The 27,277-nt window shown below is 32.4% G+C and overlaps 2 protein-coding genes across 2 annotated transcripts in view; one reads left to right on the top strand and one right to left on the bottom strand.

Moving 5' to 3' along the window:
• LOC126769760 (uncharacterized) overlaps positions 1 to 1,376 on the top strand; it is a 30,335-nt gene extending 28,959 nt beyond the window's left edge. The window contains exons 25-26 of the mRNA XM_050488679.1: positions 454 to 595; positions 1,237 to 1,376. Of these exons, the coding sequence (XP_050344636.1) occupies positions 454 to 595; positions 1,237 to 1,358 (264 nt within the window). The 3' untranslated portion in view covers positions 1,359 to 1,376. The remainder of the gene's footprint in view (positions 1 to 453; positions 596 to 1,236) is intronic.
• A 1,628-nt stretch (positions 1,377 to 3,004) lies between these two features.
• Positions 3,005 to 27,277, bottom strand: part of LOC126769475 (UDP-glucosyltransferase 2) — a 43,214-nt gene continuing 18,941 nt past the window's right edge. Inside the window, exons 3-7 of the mRNA XM_050488320.1 lie at positions 6,433 to 6,575; positions 5,965 to 6,148; positions 4,853 to 5,350; positions 4,444 to 4,672; positions 3,005 to 4,350 (exon numbers count right to left, since the gene is read on the bottom strand). Coding sequence (XP_050344277.1) covers positions 3,770 to 4,350; positions 4,444 to 4,672; positions 4,853 to 5,350; positions 5,965 to 6,148; positions 6,433 to 6,575 — 1,635 coding nt within the window. The 3' untranslated portion in view covers positions 3,005 to 3,769. The remainder of the gene's footprint in view (positions 4,351 to 4,443; positions 4,673 to 4,852; positions 5,351 to 5,964; positions 6,149 to 6,432; positions 6,576 to 27,277) is intronic.

The following is a 27,277-nucleotide window of genomic DNA, read 5'->3' as shown; positions in this document are numbered from 1 at the left end:
ATTTAAAAAAAATATTTTATCCAGTGCTTTTAAAATGATGTCTGGTTCTAATTAAGTAACGGAGGAACATATTGACCAATTATTTATTGTTATAATCAAAATATAACAATTGTATATTGACTGCTTCGTTGATGAATTGGCTCGATATAACGCTGCAGATACCGAGATTCAAACTGGGGTTTGAACTCAGCAATATCTTTTTATTTCTAATCCCATCTGATTGTGATAGTGATGGAACAGTAGGTGCATCTGTCTTTGCACACATATGCAGCAAATCCTGAAAAAGCAATCCTGTGCTTTTTGCTGCGGTGACTTAAATCGTTCAGACGGACATCATCATCAGATAATAATTACAATTATACTAATTATTTATTTATGTTTTTTGGAATTATGTAATAAGTATTCCTTGTGTATATTTTTTCTTTTATTATAACTGACTACAATTAATTCTAGGGCTTGGCTTTGAATAAAACCTTCGTCAACATGCTCAAGCACCAGCTGTTCATCCCAAAGCGTATAGTTGGAGTCATCCGTTGGCTTCTCGTTGCGTTTGGCTTCCTCGGAATGTTGGCCTGTTTGGTTTTCCATTTCAAAGGTAGCGTCAAAGTGGTAATTGTCATCATTTTATAGATTTCAGCACGTCCTACGAAGCAGAGCTAGTTCGCGTTGGTACCACACGGTGCGCACTATTAAAGATACATTCGGGCATGCTCGGGCTTGCGCAAATCTTAAGAAAGCGCGTGCGCAACACTGGAGCCGCTGCGCGAAATAGCTCTTGCGATCGCGCATACATTTTCTGCTCACTTTATTTTGGCGCATTTGTCCGCTTTTGTTATCATAAGTTCCAATTTAAACAAGTTAGTTTTATGAAGACGTGGCTTAAGATTATAGAGAGTGCTTAAAAAGTAATTTAACGTCTCATAAAAAATAAAGAAGTTAAAATATGTAATAATTATAAAAAAATGGGCTTGTCTTGGGCATTTATTTATACAAGTATCAAAAACTTTATTTAATATAATCTCAATTAAAATTCAATATTCCTATATTTTTTCAAATTTCGAACATGTAGTTATAAAAACAAATCTGACTTGTTATATATTTTAATAAGCTTAATATATTCCTAACAGGCTGTGGAACAGCACTTCCAGCTGCTAACAGAAAATCCATAAATGGAATATTTAAAGAGTTAGTAAATAAGTCTAATGTAATTTAGTACGTATATATTAATATTTTCAGACAACATAATGCGCTTTGCCGTTACCCCCGACTCTGCCACCGGCACCAAAGTCAACCCGGAGAATAATGAACAGAAGGAAATAAGCATCGTCGGTAGAGAACCACCTAAAATAGAAGCATAATTTTATTATCACAATTAACTTATTATATAATTAATTATTATATTAACGCTATGTCAGCTATTCTGTTTCGAATTTTTAGTGTAATGTAGCTTTTAATAACACCCCTAGCACATAGCAAAGTGCACAGGTATTACGCCCAAGATTACAGACGACTCTAGAAGGCACGCACAGGTCCGCTTGGTCAGAAGCAAAAGCATCTCGTTTCGAAGCGTGTTGTTAGTTTTTCTAACATGTTCAAAGGATTTATATACAGTTCTTGCGAGCTGAAATTTCTTACATAGCGTAAAAATTATCCTTGATTTTCCGTTTCCCTTTGACCTCATCTCGGTAAGCACTTTAAACGTGTACACAGGTGCACGCACTCACGCACACACACACACGGGCTACTACGAACAATTAGTCTCCAACAATCGTTTTCTCAGTCAGCCAACCTACACGAAAGGAAGATGGTGCGATATCTCTCTTTTCCAACTAAAACATATAAACTTATAAAAGTATTAGACAAACTATCTTACAATGTAACATTCAAAACACTAAAATCATAACAAAAATGTATTTATTCAGTTATAAATTTGGATTTTACATCAAACTTTTTGTAGCGATTAGCTATCACATATCACAGTAATTTATAAATTAATTATAAACATAGCACTTTATTCATTTACTTTTAAATTAATTTATTACAATATACTTAAAAAACTCATTTGTTTTATTTATTCCTTTGTTCCATTACATGTACCAAAATAAATAAAATCCATAACTCAATTTGCGTTTATAGCATTTAAAAGTTCCGATAAGATCGTAAGAAGTCGGCGAAGCTACTTTAAAAAAGCCATTATTTCATGAATCCATAATAAATAGCACAGATTACTTAAAATCTCTCCCAATTATACAATGTCAATTCAGAATGAAAGTTTATTATCTGTTCTTACAATTCCTGTGATTGGAATAAGCTATAGATGTATGGTTATTATTAATGAATTTTAAAAACCATTTGAGAGTTTAGAAATAAACAATTAAAACAGTTACAAAAAAAATAACGTCTAAAAATATATATAAACTTCAAATATGAAATCGATTGGTCACAAATGTGTCATCTCTTTTATACGTGACATTGGCAGAATATTTTGCGCTCAACTAGCGCAGATACACGCAAAAAGAAAAAATAATAATAAAAGTATATTTTTTATAATTTTCATTGTAAATAAAATAACACTGGCACTACACGTAAATAAATTGTATATAATTCAACAACACAAAACGACGATTTATATGTAAATCAACAAAATATAAAGGACATTTTTTGATCAAAATATATTAAATCCAATTGCAAAGTTAGATTAAGTTTGATTCGCAACAAATATCACGTAAATTTATTTATTACTTTTGCTTTTAAAACAATAGAGACAAAAGTTACATGAATATTTGACGATCAAATAGATATATTTTTATTATGAAAAACAAAGAATAAACTCCAATAACTTCTCCTCAAAAAGAGGAGAGGAGGCCTTTAGCCCAGCAGTGGGACATTCACAGGCTGTTACGGATTGTTTGGTTTAATAAGTTTTAAGCTGTAATTAATGCTTAAGTCGTTTATAAAACATATCTAAATATATATACATATTTTATTATGTTGCCTTGTAGAGAAATTTTTGAATCGGATCTATAATTAGTATATTCATATTACTAATAAGTCCATATTTTGTTGATACGGCTTTATTTAAGCTTTTATTAAGTTAGTTACTACCTATATTTTTTTATATTTTACATCATATTTTCAACTGAAACAGCATATCTTCGTATTTTTGTTTTTCAGTTTGAAGGGTGATTGAGCCAATGTGGCAGACACATGAGGTAGCTTAGTTCCTAAGGTTGGTGGTGCATTGACGATGTAAGGGCTTGTTAATATTTCTTGCATTGCCAATGTCTATGTGCGCTGCTCAACACTAGTTATTTTGTGGCCCATTCGGCAGTTTATTTTAAGTAATCCAATTACGTCAATTATTTCGAGAATATAAATCCTTAAAAAGCAATGGCGTTTCTTAATAAAACCTTATAATTTTGGGTATGAATCATTCAGGATGTTCCAAATGTTTTATACAAGCTGTTTCTACATTTATGTCGTTCCATGAATGCGGTAATGAATGTGAAATTGGTTTTATAATGTCTTGATAGAACTTCCTTCCTTTTATTAATTTCTAGCTCGAAATACGTGTTACGTTTATAACATTCGGTATTAAATAAAACATAATATTATAAATCAATGTTTATTAAACCTAACATTCAATATTTACAGACTTACAAATATTATACACTAATAATATCACTATGGGTTTGTCATCACAATAATTATAAACTTATAAATATATGGTAACACATGGTAACTATTAATTTGACATTTATTTTGGTATTTACAACTTTTTCTTTGATAACGACGCTTCATCTATTAGCTTTGTTGATCGCTTCAACAAATCGCTCGACTTATCAAACAATTTGTTCATCCGTTTACTTTGTACGTAATTGCTTAGGCAAATGAAGCCGATTCTTAATGAGTACATAATAAGAGCTATAGTCGATAAACTAAGAACCAAAAACGTTAACGCTATGTCTAACATATAATATTGGAAGAGATTTAAATCTTTAGCTGGTGATTGTAAATGATATGCCCCTTTATGTCTCAATACATATTCCGTCCAATAAATGGCTCTTTCTAAGGGCGATTCTTTCTGATCTCTCATAAGTGTTTGTCGAGTTTTTACATGTGTCTTATACTTCGGTTCAACAATTACATCCTTTATAGCTTCATAAAGTTTATCTGATGTTAAATACTGAAGGTCGAGTTTCTTTGCATAACCGTCTACTTCTGCTTTAGCTGCATTTGCGTCGTGATCACAGAAGACTGGAATACTAATAATAGGGACTCCGTGATAAACCGTTTCAAACATGCTGAGTAGACCGCCGTGAGTAACGAATGCTTTTATTTTGGGGTGACCTGAAAAATACATAATATGACATTTTCAACAAGCTCTTAGCTATATTATTCTCTAAATATAATGTCCAATAATAGATTCGTTGCAAGGTTTACCTAACAAATCTTGTTGTGGCAGCCACTTATAAAGTCTGATGTTTGAAGGAATATCAGTCATATTTTGATCTCCATCTTGCTTCCAAAGCACTCTCTGTGGAAGTCTTTTCAACGCATCAATAAACAAGCGATGGGCTGCGAGTGGCATTTTGTTCGTTCTCACCGAAGAACCCATGGAAACATAAACAAATCCAGCTTCTCCTGCACCGGAAATCCATTCTTCTAAATCCTGCAAATTTTAAAATAATATAAATCTGACAGTAAAACAGAATAAAATTAAATAATTAAAGCGAATATTTTGAATATCTAATAAAATTGTAGGATATGGATTTATAATTTATGCAAAAGAACAAGATTCTTTTTTGGTTATATTGAATTTAAATAAGGCAGTTTTAATAATAATACTTACAGCATTCAATTTTTTTGATTCCTTACAATGAATGCACGCTATCTCAGCAACGTTTGGAAGAAATGGCCTCGAATATGTTACGGAAAAATGTCCATTCTGAAGTATGAAACTAACATTCTTGGCCATATCATATACGTGCGGCATTTGTGGACCGAAGTGTCTTCGAAGTACAGTTTGTAGTATTGTCACACTTATACCATGTCCCAATAAAGAACCAAGGTGCCAGAAAGCGTTGACTGACCGTTCCAAGAATCCCATATTATCTGTAAAGGATCTCGCGAAGAAGGGTGTCACGGAGAAGGGTGCGGGACTTCCAGAGATGCTGGTGGGTGAAGCGTAAAAGGCTACTGTGTTGATGTACATGAATGGCACTTTCATGCGGTAGACCAGACCTAATGCGCATTCAGGGTACGCTCCGTCCAGCATTATCAGATCGTAGTTCCTTCCTGACCTCAAAAAGGATCTCGTCTCGATGTCAGTGAGAAACGCATCGCACGCCTGAAAATTTTATTATTTGATTATTTTCAAGTTTATTACTTTCATACAATTTGTGCACAAACGAACACTTAAAAATACTTAGAAAAATAGTTTTTCTGGTCGCTGTATCCTATTCTATATATGCATTATATTCTTCTATAATTATAATTATGTTAGATTAAACTCTAGCTTTAATTCGCAACTCGTTGTTGTTGTTTTAAATATTTTTAAATTGCAAAAAGGCAACCTTATACTAATAAGAGATTTTTGAAATTATGAAAGCAGAAATAATCCATAAGGTAGATAAAAAGTTTGTTATTATGATTGGGCCACTTGATGTTAAGTGGTCACCACCGCCCATAGTATAGGTATTAGTGATGTAAGAAATAAAAACCATTCCTTACATCGCTAATACACCACCAATCTACCTAAGATATTATGTCCCTTGTGCCTGTAGGGTCACTGGCTCACTCACCCTTGAAACAGGAACGAAACAATACTAAGTATTGCTTTTTGCGGTAGAATATCTGATGTGTGGGGAAGCTACCTGGAGAGTATTGCAAGCCCTATCACTTACAGCTTTTCCGACACTGATTACTAAATCATAAATATATTTTTTAAACCAAACTATTTACCTCATATCCGTATCGAATTATGTCCATATAAGGCAAAGGTTCCTCGCCTTTCATTCTGGCTCCAACCAGATCGAAGGTCATATAGCCGCGTACGAAAGCGGCCAAGCCCTCTGGGGTAATTTCCTCCAAGCCCTCGAGGTGGAAATCTGGTTGAAATGGGCTGATAAGAGTGATGTTGTGATCTCTGGAAATAGATAAAATAGTATACGTGTAAAATAAAACTAATTTTGTCATTGAAAATAAATTTCAAATATCAACATATACAAATTTAAAATGCAAACAAAATGTTCAGAAGCACTTATTTTTATTAAAGCATATTTTAATAAAAATAATTTAAGATTCTGATGACGTCATAAAGTCATGCAAAACGATTAATCATAACAATATAATGATTCCAAATCAAAATAATAAATTCATTAATATAATAGAAGAAAAACAAAGTAGAATATTAACAAGTATTAATCTAACCTTCTAATGAGACCTCTAGCTAATTCCAAAAATGGTATTTTGTGTGACTTGGTGCCTCCCATAGTTATCATGAGGATGTTGCTGCCGCACGCTGACGCTGCCAGCAGAATCGGTAGACATAGTATAGGCCATCGAGAACCTAACTGTAAAGAATAAAAAAAGATAAATTAATTTAAAGAACATTGATTTAATTTGTCACATTTATTTGTATATTAAAGATCCCGACCCCGCAGCCGTCGAAATTCGGCCGTAGTACTAATAGATATGAGATTTATTGTATATTTTTTTCTTCTATGCTTCCATTTTTGAATTATTATTGGCGTAACCTGGTCGGTAATGCAATAACCTAATGAAACGTGAACGTAAAAATGGAAAAATAGCGAAACAATGTAACCCAAAGTGTACGTCCATGCATTTCTGTGATGAAAGATATAAAAAAAATCTAATATATAAAAATTTTTTTATAATCAACGCAGAATTTCCATACCTCGGTAAGCACGTAAAGCTGTTTGTCTTGCGCAGACATGACAGGAAAGATGAGCTCTCCGATCATATCGAATTACCTTCCCATCGGATTATAAGAGTTACGCAATAGTGATTTGACCTGTGTTTGTGCACACAGTGCACTATTATATCCCCTGGGAAGATAACTATTCTCCGTTGTGAATGCCCCATGGAAATCGGTTATTAGGACATTATTATCATAATGATAGTCCAAGACTATCACTGTAATAAGTTATTTATTTCTGATTGACAGCTTTTGCATAAAGCCACCACGGTCGAGCAAACATGTAGCAATAGTGTTGAGAACACGTATCAACATAATTTCTCTATTCGTCTTTCGAAATGCAACGAGAATATTCCAAATACTTTTCGATTAGCTAATTCTTATAATGGTTTGGTAACGGAAACTTTATCATATAATAATATGTTGAAATTGTTAGTGATTAAATTTTGTCATTCACTTGGTGGTAGGGCTGTGTGCAAGTCCGTCTGGGTAGGTACCATCCAATCATAACATATTCTACCGTCAAACAGCAACAATTAGTATTGTTGTGTTGGTTTAAAGGGTGAGTGAGCCAGTGCCACTAAAGACATAAGAGACATAACTCTTAGTTCCAAATGTTGTTGAAGCATTGGCGTTATAAGGAATGGTTAATATTTCTAATATTGCCAGTTTATGAGAAATAAAAAATAAATAATAGTTAATTTGGATTGAGTTTATACACAACTGATACAATATTACAAATGTTTTTTTTATTCTCTTTTCTGTACATTAAGTTTTGTCTGGAAGAGATCGCCATCTTAACGATAAGGCCACGTCATCTTATACACCTCACTTGTCTTTTTACTATGTTTAAGTTTATTTGTACAAGGAAGAGTAAATTTTAAATAAATAGATTAAGCTCAGCTTGGAGCATCATTTAGACTTTGTTTCATTGAAATCGGATGACAGTGAAAAAAGTAATAATCATTCAAAGATAATTTTAAATTCGTCTTCTATACATATAATAAAGCAGTTCACCACCACCACGGTTTCGCACCAAGGGTTTCGTGTTTATTTAATATATCGCAATAGAACCGAGGACGAACTTGCAGAGCGTCACGGTAGCATGTGAAAGCGATCCCGTGGCGCTCCTCGTTAAGACGGAAAGGGTACCGCTGGTTTTTTAGTGGTTATTCCAATGTTCGGTGCGCACTCGGCGCCTTGGACACCGACGAGCACAATCCCCCCCCCTCCCCCTATTCCCGTTTGGGAACGCGTAACGCGTTTTTCCGTTAAAAATAAAAATAAAGGACGAACTCGCGGGCACCAGTTATTTTTTAATAAGCGAGAAGAATCCGGGCTTTTGTGCAAAGAATGTACGACGAAGGGATAACAGATCTAGTGTGAGACAAGATGCAATATATTGGGACAAAAAAATAGATTTTAGTAATATAGACAGATGTGGTGATACAAAAAATCCCTTGTACTTGAAATTATACTGGCACGCCTTTCAAACCGGAAGACAAAAATACATTGTTGATATTTTGGTGTGCGAATAACAGATGACTAAGGAAAACCAGACCTACCATATATGTTATACCGTACCGTATATGTAGAATTAATAAATAATTATTTTTGCTTATTTTACTATGTTTGTTTTTATTTATTTTCACATTTAGGCCTGGAAATTAAACAAACTCGTATATATTTACATATATGTATGTAATTAAATTTTATTCTTTTTGTAAAAAATATAAACTAAAAGCTTGGCCATAAAAAATGTTTTCAATATTACGTTCGCATAAACAAAGCTCATAAAATTTTATATACTATGTATTATAAAATAAAATATTAATAAGCATATAATTGTATAGGTACAGTTCATGTGTATGACAACAATAACTTATTAACAGTCTGTAAATGTCCCACTGCTGAGCTAAGGCCTCCTCTCATTTTTTTGAGAAGAAGTTGGAGTTTACTCCACCATACTGCTTCGATGCGATGAGTACACATGGCAGATTTGAGCCCGCCACATGCAGATTTCCTCACGATGTTTTCCTTAACCCCCGAGAACGAGGTAAATTACAAACATAAATTAAGCACATGAAAATTCAGTGGTGCACGTTCGGGCTTGAATTGGGAATTAAGATTCTCGTTTACTAACCACTGCCCCATCACGACTTTACTCACTTTGATCTTTGCTCACAACTTATTTACACAAATACAATAAAAAAGAATTATTAGTAGCAGTATTTTCGTTTTAATGAATATATTATTTACTTGAGGAAAGTGTTGCGAGGTTAACTTGCGAAATGCAATTCTGCGTCATGTAAATCCCCAAGCTACACATGCAATATATTACATAGTTAATCTTATTTTATTTTTATAATTTAAAGTCATATGTAAAAACTTTAATCATTCGCAAAAATTGATTGCTTTATGTGATTTTTTTTGCTATATATAGGTCTCTTCAAACAACTCAATCGCCGGACATTGCAATTTTTACTAAATTCATCTTCATTCAGGATGTTGTGCTCACTTACATCTCAAGTTTCAGTTATTCTATCGCCACATACCCATACATTGTATTAAAGTTACTTGATGGTTGAGTGAGCTTGCAATAATTATAATCCTGCTTTTCAAAGGAATCATAAGCTGCCTTGTTCTTGTTTATATATAATAAAAAAATTGTATTCGGACAGAGGAATAGGCCAATGGTAAATGGTCACCATGGCACATTGTCTCCTGACATTGGATCTGTAAGAAATATTAACCATCCCTTACATCGACAATGCGCCACCAACCTTGGGAACTAGGATGTTATGTCTCTTGCGTCTGAAGTTAAACTGGCCAGCTCACCCTTCGAACCGGAACACCATAATACAAAGTATAACTCTTTGGTGGTAGAATATCTGTTGAGTTGGTGGTACCTACCTAGACGGTCATGTACAATACCCTATTAACTTGGTGGTAGGTGGTTTTATGCAGGTTAGATCCGGGTATGGTAAATACAAAGTTTTTAAGTGAACTAGTATACTAATAGTGAGAGATATTGTATTTTTATAGATGGTGACCACTTACCGTCAGATGGCGTCAAACGAGCAAATGCACGTGTACTGTCCTGTTTAAATTTAAAAAAAGAATGTTTTTATCTTACTTAAGTCAGACAATTCTATTGTAATTTTACAATGATCATACATGCCGTGGGAAGTGTTAGTGTGCGTAGTGCGTGTTTTTTTACTTATTCGATAGCGTTGATGTTAACTGCGATTTGTATGGAATTCCGATCATTGTCACTAGACGGCGGCTGTTTTCGTTCCATACAAATCGCAATTAACTTTAAAGCTATGTAATAAATAAAAAAAACACTGAGCACACAATTTCACAAGTCTAATATTAAATATCCACTTTTACACTCGCCTTTGATTGATTCGGTCGCTAGTTAGTTGTTTATTACTCGACTGTGTACAAAAGTAGGGTAATGGATTTCGGACGTGTCTCTGTTTAACGAGATCGCACTTTGAAGTTATAATTACAAGAACGTTGTAAATGCTTAAAGCTAAAACAACAATTACATGTTTTATGTAAGGTAAATTGTATCTACAAAGTAATATGGGGAAATATTATTAACACTGTCATCTGACTTTGCTCATCTCTCCATTTCCCATATACCATTTATTTGGGGTTGGCGCAGTGTGTAAGGCCGTCACGGTAGCAAGCACAAACGATCCCGTGACACCACCCGAAGACAGAGAAGGAACTGCTGGTTTTTTAGTGGGTGTTCCAGTGCATTGGACGTTAGTCGCCAGCGAGTACCATATAATCTCCATGTGGGAGAAACGCGTAAATACGTTTTGACTACTCCCCTTACGTCAACGTTTCTTGAAATGCTTTTGTTAGTGGAATGGTTTCTTATAATTATATGGGTTGTTAAAGGCGTTAAATGTTGGTATTTATCGATGCTCTTACACAAAAATAAAACTTAACGTAGTAATGTCTTATGTAAACAACCAGACCATGAGATTCAACTCTGCAACGTACTCGACCACTACTCTTTGTAACTATCTACAAGTTCAACTCAGCTTTGCTATTTGATATTGGAATTATATATAATATAAATTTGAAGGCATGTGTGAAAAGTGCCTTATATCATTATACAATAGACAAGCTACTCCTGCTCACAAATATATTAAACAATAATAACCTGTGCAGAATCGCTTGACACGCATACCTCCACGTTTAATTGCAGCATCTTAAAATCTGAATAAAATAATCTCAATTTGTTGAAACGACATACAAACCTATGCAAATTGCTCTAACGTAATGCCCTTAGAAAATTTGTTGCGTCACGTTCTTATACAATAAAGCCTTTGCCTTTACTTACTTGAGTTTTAATATTATCTATTTATCAAATACAAGATCGAAAAAGATAACGACGTACGATTTTCAAACATCGAAGAATATCGGTAACAATGTACGTGAAGTGATTTAGACGTTTTCCTTAGAGTGACTTGGAAGCTTTCATTTGCACTGATACATCCATCCGTTTTTTTTTTTGTATAGTAGAAAGGCAGACTGACAAATGTGCAACCTGATAAGTATCGATATTGGCGCTATGAGAAACATTTACTATTCCTTACATCGACAATGCGCTACCAAAATTGGAAAATAAGAACAGGCCTACTTACAATTAAAACCGGAACACAACAATACTACTGCTGTTTGGCAGAATATTTACTAAGTGACATAAATTTTGTAAATGCAAAAAATATACATGGTAAAATAAAAAAATAATAATAATTAAATATTTTTAATTTTTATTAAATATAATAACATACGTGTAACCCAAATTATATTGACTTAGTTATAAATAGAAAAAATAAAAATAAATGTATAATTTCGCATTTAATGTACTCAAACCAAACAAATTGAAAATAAGTCAGTACATGAAAAAAGTTTTGTTACCATAAACACATTATTGCTAACAATTAACTATATTTATAATACAACATTTTAGCGTGACATTTAAAAATGTATGACGTCTTCGGAAGAGCATAACGTCTGAGACACAGGTTCGGCTGAGTTCAGGCGCTTGTTCTCATTGAATACGCTATGATTTTGTATGTAATAAATTAAGGACACTAAATGTATATATTATTGTTTGTTAAATAATTAAAATAAATTAAAAAGAATTTGTGTAAAACTTATTAAACCTATAAATTAACGGTAAGGTTTCTCCATACATTTCTCAATCCGATATAATTTTTTTTATGGGTTAATTATAATTAACACACAGCAACGTAACTATATTATTATATGTATATTTCATTAGATGTTACGTGGAGTTCGAGTTAATTGCTTAAATGTTGTAACTTTTTTTTATTCATAACATCGTACGATGACATATGAGCAAAAAACTTAAGTTCTATATATAATGGTCACCATCTCTTTGAAACTCACATTATATGATGCATTTATAATCCGTATCAATGTACTATTTATTGTGTAGTAATAAAAAAACAAAAGAGTAATGATTGATAAAATAACTGAGATGAAGTAAGAAGAGTGTATATAATCTGGGTCACAAGCAGATCACCGAAATAAAAAAAAACATATTTTCCTTAAAAAACGATTAGCGTAACAAAAAAAAAATCTCCTGGTTCGTCATCTAAACACTTACGGCCTCTTTCTTATTATTTTTTTGCGGCTGTTTAGTTAACCATTGATTTATCTCTTTCTGTCCTTATTGATTTGACATTCGAAAGAAGAAGGCAGCTTTACTTAGCTAAACAAACTCCAAAATAACATTAACGAAAATAATTTACTCAACTATCTATACTCACCCTAATTTTATTAATTACTTTTCTTAACATTATATATTATAAAAGGGCTATTTTAAATTGCATTAATTTCTAATCACATCTCGAGAAAGTACCGTGTCATTGAGTTATTTAGCCTCAGAAGCCTTTCATTTTAAAAAAGAACAAATACTGACGTAGTATGTCATATATTTAATAATAAAGTAATTACGACTCATATGGTCCGTTGGTCATCATAACTTTACGCTTTATCACGTGTGGTCTAATCCTAATACGACAGATAATATATACTAAACAATTCTACGCTTCATTGTTATGTAAATCAATGTTTACAAATGTTTTAGGATACCCGTTCACGATACACAGCGCTTGAAAGAGATTGTACGATAAATGAGCATGAATGTTGCTATTTTTTAGCGTTGTTACATCTTTTAAACGTTAAAAAAATAGCTTGATGGATTGTAAAATAGATTAAAATCTATTCTGTGTTACATTAGGGCAATTATGGTAATTCTTAATTAAACATACTGCGATCTCCTATGAGACATTCAAAAGCGCTTAATCAACTTTATTATTATTAAAAAACATTGATTTCTAAAGAATAGATAAATATCAGTAGCTAGGACTGCTAGTATTATTTAATATATATAATTATTATATTTACTGGTGGTAGGGCTTTGTGCAAGCTCGTCTGGGTAGGTACCACCCACTCATCAGATATTCTACCGCAAAACAGCAATACTTGATATTGTTGTGTTCCGGTTTGAAGGGTGAGTGAGCCAGTGTAATTACAAGCACAAGGGACATAAAATCTTAGTTCCCAAGGTTGGTGGCGCATTGGCATGTAAGCGATGGTTGACATTTCTTACAATGCCAATGTCTAAGGGCGTTTGGTGACCACTTACCATCAGGTGACCCATATGCTCGTCCTATTCTACAAAAAAAAAAAATTTATATATTAAATAGCACTGGCAATCCTAGCTACTGATATTCTTATTTATATTATATATATATATATATATTATATATTTTATATATATATATATATATATATATATATATATATATATATATATGATTAGCTCCAAGTGAAAGATGTACCTTATTAATTGTATTAACTCTATTTACCTGAAGGTTTATCGAAGGATAATTAATTGAAAACTACATTTATTAATGGTAGAAATAATGTTTAGTTATAATGGCATATTGTTATACATCTTCAGCAAAAATAGATGTCAATAACCGCAAACCAAATATAAAACAAACCTACATAATATCATTCTATGACTACAACTAAGAAAATGACACAAAGATTAAGATTTATATTACATTATTATATATAATGAATTAACTTAAATCGCTACAGATAAGTTTTTTTTTATTATCACCATCACACTATTTTATTTATTTGTTTTTCTTTTTTATTCTATGCAAAATATTCCTAGGACAGTAATGGACATAACAGTTACCTACATTAGTAGTTTTATATAGGTACTCAAATTACTCATAGGTACAGGTTAGCTGGTAGAAAACTTCCTATTAACGACTCAATTTGTGTTTGTTCTTAGGTAAAAAATAATTGCTTTGTTTGTTTAAAAAATAGTTAATAATGCAAATATAATAATAATAGCCTTATTTCCACATAATAACTTTTGATAATAATTCATCTAAAGAATATGATATTCCAGCTTGAAAATACAAAAGTTTACTCAATCAACAAGAAATTGAAATTTAATAAATACATAAAAACATCGATTTTTTTAAAAGAAATAGTAAGTAATAAACAAATATAATATGTTATGTCATATTAAATTGATGATACAAATTATCATAAATTCATAAAATTTGGTAAGACCTCATTGGTCTAATTTTACCAGCTTATATGGATTTAATCCGGAGGTCACAGATCCGACTTCCTCATCGGGCCAGTGAAATGTTGTTAAGCTTTTTGTCAACGAATTCTCAGTTTTTAGTACCCAGTCTTTGAGACTAGCCGTCTTAGTCGCAATTCGTAACTTCATAATGTAATATAGATTATTTTTATATATAATATCTCCCGCGTAGTTGACTAAACTTTCTTGAGATTGGCCGCCGTGGCCGAAATCGGTCTGGAGGACATTATTATTTTTATGTCTTTCGTTCGCCCAAACAACAATTTATACTTAACGTAATTAAATCAAGGTAATATGTGAATGTTTCGTCCTCATAATATTGCAATTATGCGAAATTTAATATATTTAAAATTTGCCTTACTCAATGTCAATTATAAGTTTATTTAAAAATATCTGGTTGGGTCCTTAGTTTTAAGGAAATCTTGTTTACTTTCTGATGACCTTACTTGGAAAAATATGATGTAATTATTAAAGAAAAGAGATAATTATTGTATCAATTTTTTAATAATGATATCGAGATTATTTAGATTTAGTAGCCAAGAATTAAAGCTGGCAACACCACATATGTAAATTTGAAAAATTGTCAGACGATTTATATATTTTTTTTTTATAAATATCTAATAAATCGTGCCAAATAGACACGTTCGTATAATTAAACAGACACGAGCAAATTTTATAATATTTTTTTCTTTGTATTATTATGAATATAAAAATAATCGTCAATATATATTCATAAGAGAAGATATCGCGTCACATCAAGAAATCTTGGTAAGAATATAGATAGGATTTATTTTCGTAGAAAAAAAAGAAAATACAAAAGTTTACTCAATCAACAAGAAATTGAAATTTAATAAATACATAAAAACATCGATTTTTTTAAAAGAAATAGTAAGTAATAACATAAGTTTTGTCAAATTAAATTGATGATACAAATTATCATAAATTCATAAAATTTGAAGAACACTATCCTTATTTAAACCTGGCGACACAAGCCGATCAAGGTCGACGAGATTTAATTAAATTGTTTTCTCATTATTAAACATCTAGCTATCCGTCCGATTTCGCATGGTTAAAATTAATAAGGTTTTATTATAATGTCATCATTTACAGGTTTATTTGGAAAATATTAAAAGCCTCGCAGATTACTAAGACATAAACGATAACTTTTGTTCTATGACTTTTTCCAAAACACAGTTAATTTTCCAAGAATATACTTCCAAGTTCTTATTGTTTTTTTCTGACGTCTGCTTAGACTGGCTTGTTGGTCTAGTGGCTAGATATAAGACCGTTGATTCCGAGGTCCTGGATTCAATTCAGGCCCAATAAAAAAGTTATTGAGTGTGTACACCTGTGCGGGGCAGAGAGAGTTAAGCTGTTGGTCCTGCGCCTGAACTCTGCGGTCGTGTCGAATTGGCGTCTAAGATGATGAGAGTATAGAGAATGCATCTGTGTCTACACACACACACACACTATAGAAAGGCTTCATTTATTCTACTTGCGCTTGCGCATATTTCGTTTGGCAATTGACATTTACAATGATATCGGATATACAGCATACAGCAATATCAGCAAATATTTGAGTATAGATACTTTGCTCTTCGATAAATTAATTTTTAATGTGATTAAAATTATATTATTACAATTAAACATGAAAAATACATATTTATGATTATAATGTTTTTTTATATATAGATAAGTATATGTGATATGAAGTTTTTAATTTAGCGATAATGTAGATTAGCAATTAATTGAACGTAGAAACAGATAATGAATACGAGACTAACGCTTAGATTTAACATTCAGACACAAAAAATGTAGTAGATAATTATTCAAATAAAACTATAAATCATTTAAAAATAAGTAATTTAGATTCTTATAAAAAAAAATTTTTTTAATTATTTTACGTTTATATATGACCGTTTAGTTAAAAAAAAAACTATACGTTTTACTTACGAATGATAGAAGTATTTTTAATTTTATTTTGTTTTTAAAGTATATACACAGATTTAAACCGTCAATGCGCCATAAACTTTAGGAACTAAGATGTTATATGCCTTGTGCCCGTAGTCGTATGGCTGTTTTTTTAAATGGTAATTATTATAAATGTCATCATCATTATTAATAATAAAATATTAATAAATATTTATTTTCATAATATAGTCGTGTACTCCATGAGATATTTGTAATTGCAGTTAACTATTTGTATATAGTCCAAAACAAAGATCTTTACTGAGTGAATAGTCACACACATAAATTAACCGTTTTATTATATTAATATGTTATGTATATAATCTTTATTTTATACTATAACACGTGAAGAATCAAATAATTGCCATCAAGCTCCATCCACAACGAACGAACGAACACAAAGCCGGAAGTTTGAACTATTTTGTAGGCTTAGCATCGAAAAAAATATGTAAATGAAATAAAATATGTATATTGATTTAACGATTTTTGTGTAACACAATTTTTTACGGGTTTTGTAAGGCGTTTATTTCAATGACTCGAATTTAAATTTTTATCTACGTTTCGTTTTTAACTAGTAATCATATAAAAAATAATGTTTGCGTAATTCGCGCAATAATGACAATGTAAGACGACAAGACGTGCGAAATGTATTGATAGGAATAGTGTCAACAGTCAATAAGATTTTGTGGTCAACGACCCGTTGTCAGGGCTAGTTTTAGTTATTATTATTAATTTGTTTTTCATGAATTGACTGCTGAGATGGAAAAAATATGTGAATGATTTTAAATGTGCTTAAGTATATTGGCCTTACTTACAAACGTTGCTTAGCGGCTGTTTTGTTAAACACTGATTTCTCCCTCTCTGTTTTATTGATTTGACATTCGAAAGAAGAAGACAGAACATTGTTTAACTAAACACCAAGTTCGTATATGTTTCAAAAATCATAAAGAATTAAAAGCAAAAAGGTAAAAAATGAGGAAATATATATATATTTTTGTCATTTCATTTATGTTGACTATATAACCAATTAAACGAAATTTGGATTTAAATCGGAACAAGGTATTAATATATTAGTTGTAGAATAAATAATGAATGTAGCTTAACGTACTTAACCAGATATGAACTATTGTATTTTGCGAAAAACGTCGTGTTCACAACTTACATTGAATATTTGATTACTTTATAACAATTATGACGATTGTTATCAAAATCAATAATTGCTATTTTCTAAGTTCATACACTAACAGCCTGTTAATGTTTCACTGCTGGGCTAAGGCCTCCTCTCCCTTTTGAGGAGAAGGTTTGGTGCTTATTCCACGCTGCTCCAATGCGGATTAATAGAATACACATGTAGCATAATTTCAATGAAATTAGACACATAAATTCCTCACGATGTTTTCCTTCACTGTCAAGCACGAGATGATTTATAAACAACTAACAACTAACAAATTAAGCACATGAAAATTCAGTGGTGCTTGTCCGGGTTTGAACCCACGATCATCGGTTAAGATTCACTCATTCTAACCACTAGGCCATCTCGGCTTACTTTATAAAAATTATGATGATTGTAATCATAATCAATAATCGCTATTTTCTAAGATCATAGTAGAAAAAAATGTAAATTTTCCAAGATATTTTTCGATTCCAGAGTTAAAAAATAAGGCACTTCATTACAATTCTTTAATAAATATAAATTAAATGTTTAAATACGCTTAGCGGTCCGCTGTAAGAAACCCCGTAAAAATATATGTATTATTATTATTCTTGTTACTTTGTAGAAATTATAATATGATATTATAATAGTAGAAGCTTATAGACTATTTTTGAGAGCTATTCAGATTAAAGCGTTTATTCTAAAGAAGTTATAGGAAGAAAGTAGAGTACCCACATACAAACCGATTTAAAATATATGTCATCATTTATTGACTTAAAAAAAATAGTTAAGAGTATATTTATATATTTATTTAACAATACCAACAATTATTTACGTGACTGTATTTTCTTCAAGTGTTAAAAAAATTATATTTTTGTGAACATCTAATGTTAGTCGGATTAGAATTTAAATACTAGCTATAGAGTATTTAAAAGAAAAATTAATGTATATTCGTAAGAGAGAATAAATATTATAAATTGAACAAATATGTATTTTTAAGTGAAAACTTCTTTAGGCGCGTTGCGCTTGTTTATTGTAGGGGTTAGACTCGTGGCTTCGTGCCACCGACTTGATAATAATAGTACGAAGTAAGTTATTAGAAATATATATCCTCACCTGGTCTCATCATTTGATGATAGCATAGCTTATATGGTAGGTAATGTACATTGATAAATCGCAAATGGTTTGCCTAGCTAAATCAGGGTCTAATGAAATCGTTGAAAGTACAAATTATTTGAATATTGTGAAAATGAATGAGAATAATAATGATTGAAATTTATTTAATTACTAACATTTTATACAAATAATATAAGTGTATTTTAAATATCATTTATTTAAATTAAGCTGTATTAATATTTTGTGCCGAGTTTGCGACACACTATGTATTTTGATGAATAAAAAGCTTTATAATGAAAAAGGTAAAGAATTATCACAAGTGACAATAGATGTGGAAATTGGATATTTATATATTTAACAGTTTCAAGTTTTCACTTCTATTGGCAGTCCCTATAACTGCCTCACGGTAGCATGAGCAAGCGATCGCGTGGCGCTCCTCGTTAAGACGGAAAGGGTACCGCTAGTTTTTTTAGTAGGTATTCCGATGTTCGGGGCACACTCGGCACCTCGGACTCCGACGAGCCCCACATATCCCCCCACGGGAACAGCGGGGGAAACACTTTACACACAGTTTCCAGCGTGAAAAGAAAAAAAAAATGACTGCCTGTTATATTTATTTTGTTTCCTACCAATATCCCATTCTTAACCTATACAGTTTTAATTATAGTGTAGGTACAATCACTATTTCAAACTAAAATAACGTAAATATAAATATCGTGCGCTGAGCTTAGTATACCAGTTCAAACATAGGCCTTATATGTGTGAAATGCTCATATGTGTGAACAGCCGCATAATAACGCACATTTCAAAGTCTTACGTGTAGATTACGTAACACACTATTATTAGGAAGATATAAGCCCATCAACGGCAGAGTCACCTTTCTTTCGCGACATTTGTAGTACAAGTTAGAAGCGCACGGTATTTCTAATTCCACCCGGAGACGCTATCGAGGCTACTTAGGCCAAAAGAAAACGGTCAATTCAAAAAAATATATTCTAAACTCAATAAGCAAACCAATATTGAGTCGTTGGCATTGTACGTGCCCCAATTGTCATAGAAAATATTTCCCTATATCTTATATGGTATGATGGTTGCTAAAGTTACGCAAGCCTGTTGGGTTTTTGTACCATTTCATTTTGTGTATATTATTATCCGAAATGGCCGAGTGAATAAAACACGTAGACCTTTGAAGGTCTCGGGTCCAAATTCGGATATTGTCCATTGTTAAAAACTCAAATTAACATGAAAATTCGGTGGTTACCCGGTCTGAATCATCTGTTGTAATTCACCACCTAACCTAACCTAACCACTAGGCCATCACAGCACGGCTTGTAAAAGTATGTTAGTTTTCGAACCGGTGGTTTTGTTTTACTATACAGAAAAAAGATTTTGACGGTTGACCCTGAAGTTAAGTCAATTATTTATTTATTTCAATATACTTTGTTGCAATGTATGATATTTACTATGTAAGAATTAAAATTCTCATACTTACTTTCACAGCTCTGGCGTGTTCGGTGAACTCATTGTATACTTAAATAAATGCTTACATGCTAAAATGAATATGAATATACATTGGAGTCACCTATATTTTTATTAAATCGCTTGCGTTTTTGATTCATAACTTATTAATAATTAAAACAAAGATAGAATCGTCGACCGGTTTTTAGTTTACGATCAACATAGCCGAACATAATTATGTTGTCTCGATACGTAGATATGGTGAAAAATATCTAGTATAAATATTCAGACATTTATATAAGAATAAATGACTAATGACCATCTCTTATATTTAACGGATCGTTATTATCAATCAATAACATATCGTTTTGGAATTACGAGTACTAAGGCGTTAAAGTACTTTGTATAAATGTTTACGTTACATACATAACTTTGGCTTCGAAACTTACTAAGCCTTTCTAATGTATTTATTATGCATGTTAGATAATTTTATCATCCGCAATCAGGTCCTAACCCGCTACGATAAACCCTAGGATAAACTCTAGATAAAGGAATTAGGTGCACCAACGCAAGTACTAAATAGATCAAGCTCAGTGGCGTTCCATTGGAAAGACCTATCTCCAGCAGTGGACGAGATGGGATGATACTTATGGTGATGAATACTAGGACATAACAACCTTCTGTCAGTGTTATAGTGCAAATATAATAGAAATATAATATTGCAAATTACGAAAGGAAACAGTTACATTTCGTATTTATAAAAAATATTACGTAACATGTTTATATAAAACTATATAATATTTAATTTACTAGTTACAACAGATTCCACAAACTAAAAAGAAAACTAACTCGTTTTCGCGTGAATGATTTTCGAACGGGAATAGGGATCAACTTTTTTAATACCATATTTAGACATTTTTAAATAATAATTAATTCATTTAGGTTTATTAAGTGGGATCTATTAATCTAATGACTTGGTTTGGGTAAGTATGCTAATTCAATAAACCTATTAAAAAGGCCTTGAACTTCATATTCAAATTCATTTCATAATAAATCGGTAGTTTTTTTTATAGTATATGTAGGCGGACGAGCATATTAATAGGCCACCTGTGGTAAGTGGTCACCAACGCGCTTACATCGCCAATGCTCCACCAACCTTGGGAACTAGGATGTTATGTCCATTGTGCCTGTAATTACACTGGCTCACTCACCCTTCAAACCGGAATACAACAATATCAAGTACTTCTGTTTTGTGGTAGAATACTTAATGGTACCTACCCAGGCGAGCTTGCACAACAAAGCCCTACCACCAGTATAAAATAGATAATTATGATAGATATAATAATAGTCATAGGAGTTTTCAAAAACGCAAAGGTCATTAATGTCTTGAAGTTAAGTGATGACATAAAGCTGCATACACACAGCGCCCGAACCTTTATATCACTACACACACTATTGTAGTGCTAAGTGTTTTTTCTTTCTTTCCTTTCTGTTTTATTTTCATATTCAAGTCTAATTCTAATTATTATGGAATTTTTCATAATTGACAGATCCGTGATCGAAAAGACGTACAACGTCTTTGACATTGAATTTGAAGTGGCATAGAATTAGGGATAAAAATATTATCGTAAATTTTTTTATCGTTGATTTGCCCGACTACCCAATAATAATATTAACATCTATAAATTCGTCAATTTACAGTAAATATTATTATTTTGCACCAAAGTTAATTTTTATTAAGATTAGAAAACAATATATTTTTAATCCATACTCTGCTGTTACAATGTGAACCGGAACACATAACAAGTCATTACCAACTGACAGACATACATTCCTTAAACCAAAGCTTGAAGCATTGTGACTTAGCTCATTTAAGTTAACATTGTGATTCTAAATGACTCGCTCATTTAGAAAATACTATTTTATACCAAATATAACATAGAACTCGTAAAAAAAGAACGCGAGTTGTGCGATAGGGCTTCTCAGCACTAGGTAGGCTGACTGAATACGGACAGTGAGATTATTATTCATTATGAATAATTGATGTCCATGAAAGTCGGCGCGTGTAATGATTACCTGTTTATATGCTGTCAGATCCGCCCAAATACATGGTTTGAAGGTCATTCTAGTTCTTCGACTTACGGGTGTCGCATGGTTAAAAATAACGACATTTCGTTAGACGTTAGCGCGACAAATTTGATAATTAAAGAACGATAACTTATTAAAAGTTGTTGCCACTGTTGTTAGTAAAAATTAAAGAACCAAATGTATTTGTTGACACCTTAACTTTAGTTATTAACTTTAGTGAGAAATACAAGCGGCAGCGTCGTCGTGTCGAGGGGCCGAAATTTCAAAACAATTGGTTCTGTGAAAGTCAGTAAAACCGTTTTGTTATGTACAGGAAATAGATGATCTTCAAATGCTTTCATAATTTATAGCTAAGAATAATCTCGATCAAAAAAACGCCACGCTATCGGTCCATTCGTTTAGGAGCTACAATACAACTTATTACTTATCTTATTTAGAAAAGCTTATAACTGAGGAGTGGAACGCTGTCGTCAAAAGGAGAGTAGCAGTAAAAACTTAAATTTAGGATTACCAACATGACATACAATAATAATTAAAAATTAACAGCTTACAAATAATGTCTAAGGATATAAGTTGCCATACTTATATGTAACCACTAACTAATAACTAACCAGTTCATTATTAAGATAAAGTCAATTGTATTTCAGGTTTTTTTTTTCACCATTCTTTAATAATCATATCTGTAACATTTAAGACAAAACTGCCTGAAATGTATTCGTAAAAAGCGTATTATTGTAATTATCTTAAGATTCACATATATTTGTATAATTATATACGGTCGAGTGGTTAAAAAGGCACACATGTTGAGGAAAGGCAATTTTCAATATCAATTAACCCTTACATTTCGAAATATACCTAAATTTATTCTCAATGGTCCTCATACTATTATTAACTCTTAAACGAGGTCATATATTACTAATACAGGGTAAAGAAGGGTATCCTGTGACCCTTCTTTAAAATCTAATACAACGTAAGCCTATGTAAATAACAAAAGTAGCTAAATTCTCTTAACAAGGGCAGAACAGGGTGGGTCTCTTATTTTTTAATTTATTTGTGTTTAATTTCCTTTTCCTCAGACTTTTAATTGCCTTTTTGAATTCCCTTATGTAAAATACGTGTTTATCTTTTATGGCACTGTTACAATCTTGTTATTAATTCAGACTGCCTCGTTGGTCTAGTGACTATATAATGGCGCAGATACAGAGGTCCTGGGGTCAAGCCCCAGGTCGTCCAAATAAACAGAAAAACTTCTGTCGAAGATCCTCTGTAACCACTCGGAATCTGAAAGGTGGAAGTGTGTACAGTCTCGTGTTTCGGAAAGCACGTTTAGCTTTTGATCTTGCGCCTAACCTGTTCCCGGTTACTATAGGAACAAGAGAAATAACATCTTAATTCCCAAGGTTGGTGGCGAAATGACTTTGGAAGCAATGGCTATTAATTCATAACATTAATATTTTACCATTCGTTGGTGACCCATTTGCCATACGCCTACTTTTTTTGAAATATTTTGTTTTATACCCCATACAGTAGTCAAGTATAGCATTTTTTTATTTAGATATAATATTCCTAATTTTTTATCCTTATTCCTTCTATTATTCCTAAATATTTATTCAACTCTATCCTACAACAGCTTATGTAATCTTATGTTGTCGTTTGAACTAACGCCTTATTAAAATTCTATACTATGACGAGCTTGTTATCAGATAAATTTCGAATAGATTCTTAGTAAATATTATTTGTAATACGTGCGAAGAATTATTCTTCTATATTTGTATTTTTTGGAAATAAAATGACTTTCAGATCACTAATACCTAGTTAATAGGTTGTATGAAGTTGAGAATTTGTTTTTAAATATATTGTACACATTTTGTTTAATTCCTTGTTAGTTTATATTAATGCGATTCAATTACGCAAGGGTGAGACAGGGGGACATTTTATCCCGCTAAGGATGAGTGAGATGATGATATCCAGTGTTTCCACCTGTGTATCACTTCACCTACAGCTTTATATATACCTTTTTTATCTTTTGATATACCTAGGTTCATTAGAAGAGTCCAGCGACAGCTGATAGCAAATCAGTTCAGCTGAGTGTTCCCGAAGCATTGGCTAACTCAACTTTAAAGCCGGAACACAATAATTATAAGGATTGTATAATATATAGTATAATAAGGATAGGAAGGAAAGGAAAGAATATATTTATAGAATAACGAAGGCGGACGAGCATATGGGCCACCTGATGGTAAGTGGTCACGAACGCTCATAAACATTGGCATTGTAAGAAATGGTAACCATCGCTTACATTTGCCACCAACCTTGGGAACTAAAATGCTATGTCCCTTGTACTTGTAATTACACTGGCTCACTCATCCTTGAAACCGGAACACCACAATACCAAGTACTGCTGGAGCAGTGGTGGTGTTCCGTACAACATTGCGGTAGAATATCTGATTAGCGGGTGGTACCTACCCAGCTTGCACAAAGCCCTACCACCACCAAGTAAAATTGTGTAATATCAATATTATTAAAATAATTATATAACAGTTTGTAAATTTCCTAAAGCTAAGCAAATGCCTTATTTTCTTTTTTTAAGAAGACTAGAAGCTTATTCCACCAAGCTGTTATTGCTATTTCGTGGATACTTATACACCACATTACTGGTGGTAGGGCTTTGTGCAAGCTCGTCTGGGTAGGTACCACCCACTCATCAGATATTCTACCGCAAAACAGCAATACTTGATATTGTTGTGTTCCGGTTTGAAGGGTGAGTGAGCCAGTGTAATTACAGGCACAAGGGACATAAAATCTTAGTTCCCAAGGTTGGTGGCGCATTGGCTATAAGCGATGGTTGACATTTCTTACAATGCCAATGTCTAAGGGCGTTTGGTGACCACTTACCATCAGGTGGCCCATATGCTCGTCCACCTTCCTATTTTATAAAAAAAACATTTTTCCTCGCGATTATTTTCTTGTTTACTTGAGCACGAGATGATATACAAACACAAATTAAAAATATGAAAACTAGGTAGAGTTTGTCCAGATTTGAACCCGCAACTTCTGTAAGATCCACGTGTAATAACCCTTGGACAATACTTTATATCATCTATGGCATTTAAAATACAAATAATAAGACCAGGCTAATGCAATTAAAGATATATTCATTTGTTTCCTAATACATATATAATTATTTAACTTTACATAAACAAAGTAATGTAACTTGATGATGAAATTTCAAATTATAAAAGCACGTAACTGACCTATCCTAATAATATACATCGTCAAAAGTAAGTAATATGTCAATTAATATTTTAATGACTTTACGTAATAAACGCTATTAAAGACTGCAATATAAACTATAAAAAATATACATGCAAATCACACAGACACACACACACACACACACACACACACACACAGATATATTACATGTAACAGAACTAAAATATTTTTGCATCAAACATTTAGCGGCTGCAGGTCTGTTTCTGGTTCAGGCCAATAAAGGCCTTTAATTATATATAAGTATTATGATACTGTTTCTCTACTGCCTCTTTGGTCTAGTGTCTTGAAGTAAGGCCGCAAACCCGGAGGTCTTTGGTTCAATTCCCAGGTCGGGCCAATAAAAGTTATTGGGTTTATTGTCTAAATTCTTAGTAGCAGCCCGGATCTGGAAGTTGGAAGTGTGTACACTCCCGTGCCTCGGAAAGCACGTAAAGCCGTTGGTCCTGCGCCTGAACTCTTTCCGGTCGTGTCGGGTTGCTGTCCCCTCGGATTATGAGAGTTAGGGAATAGAGAGTGCACCTGTGTTTGCGCACACACTTATGCAATATAATATCTCCTGTATAGTTGGCTAATTTCTCTTGAGAATGACCGCCGTGGCCGAAATCGGTCGGGAGGACATTATTATTATTACTGTTTCTCGAAAATCACTTTAAATAGTGGGTTCTGAGTTCTCTTTCGTTATGTCAGATTGCAGTTATATATAACACGCACACATTTGCGCACTATTATAATTTCGACGTAGCTTAACCATTCATAATGACTGCTATAATCGATAGGAACTATGAAATAGTTATGTTGCATTCAAATTCGACCTTAAAATGACTATCGAAGTCAAAAAAAATAATTTCAAGCGTACCCATTTTATCTATAAATTACGTATCAATCATCTTCTATATATAAAGGAAAATTTAGACCATTTTCGCCTCTGTTAGACAAAAGTTTTTTTTCGCCTATTGAAATGCATTAGTGTTATACATAAAAAAATTGGAACTGGAAAAAAAAATATCTTCGAACATGCAATTCAAATATTGCACGTTCGAAGAACATATTTTTTTTTTCGAATTTAAATTTCGAACACTGGACGAGCACTACATTAATTAATTATTACAGTTGCCTTAATTTTTATTCGCTTAAGAATAGTTAGAATCTAATAATATAGGTATATGAATTATACATTTCTTAATACAATGTATGTATGACAGTTATTTTCTTTTATTTATTTACATTTCAAGTTCGTTTTATATAAGATTCGCCAATTAATTTATTATTGAGCTTTAAAAAGCCGAGATGGCCTAGTGGTTAGAACGCGTGGATCTTAACCGACGATCATGGCTTTAAACCCGAGCAAGCACCACTGAATTTTTATGTGCTAAATTGTGATCATAATTCATCTCTTGCTTCTTTGAGGAGGTTTCCTCACGATGTTTTCCTTCACGTGTCTAATTTCATTGAAATTCTGCCACATGTGTATTCTACCAACCCGCATTGGAGCAGCGTGGTGGAATAAGCTCCAAACCTTCTCCTCAAAAGGGAGAGGACGCCTTAGCCCAGCAGTGGGACATTAACAGGCTCATACTGTTGTACTGTT

This window comes from Nymphalis io, chromosome 7, assembly GCF_905147045.1.
Source record: "Nymphalis io chromosome 7, ilAglIoxx1.1, whole genome shotgun sequence".
In the NCBI taxonomy this organism is placed as follows: domain Eukaryota; kingdom Metazoa; phylum Arthropoda; class Insecta; order Lepidoptera; family Nymphalidae; genus Nymphalis; species Nymphalis io.
This window is presented reverse-complemented; position numbering and strand designations above follow the sequence as displayed.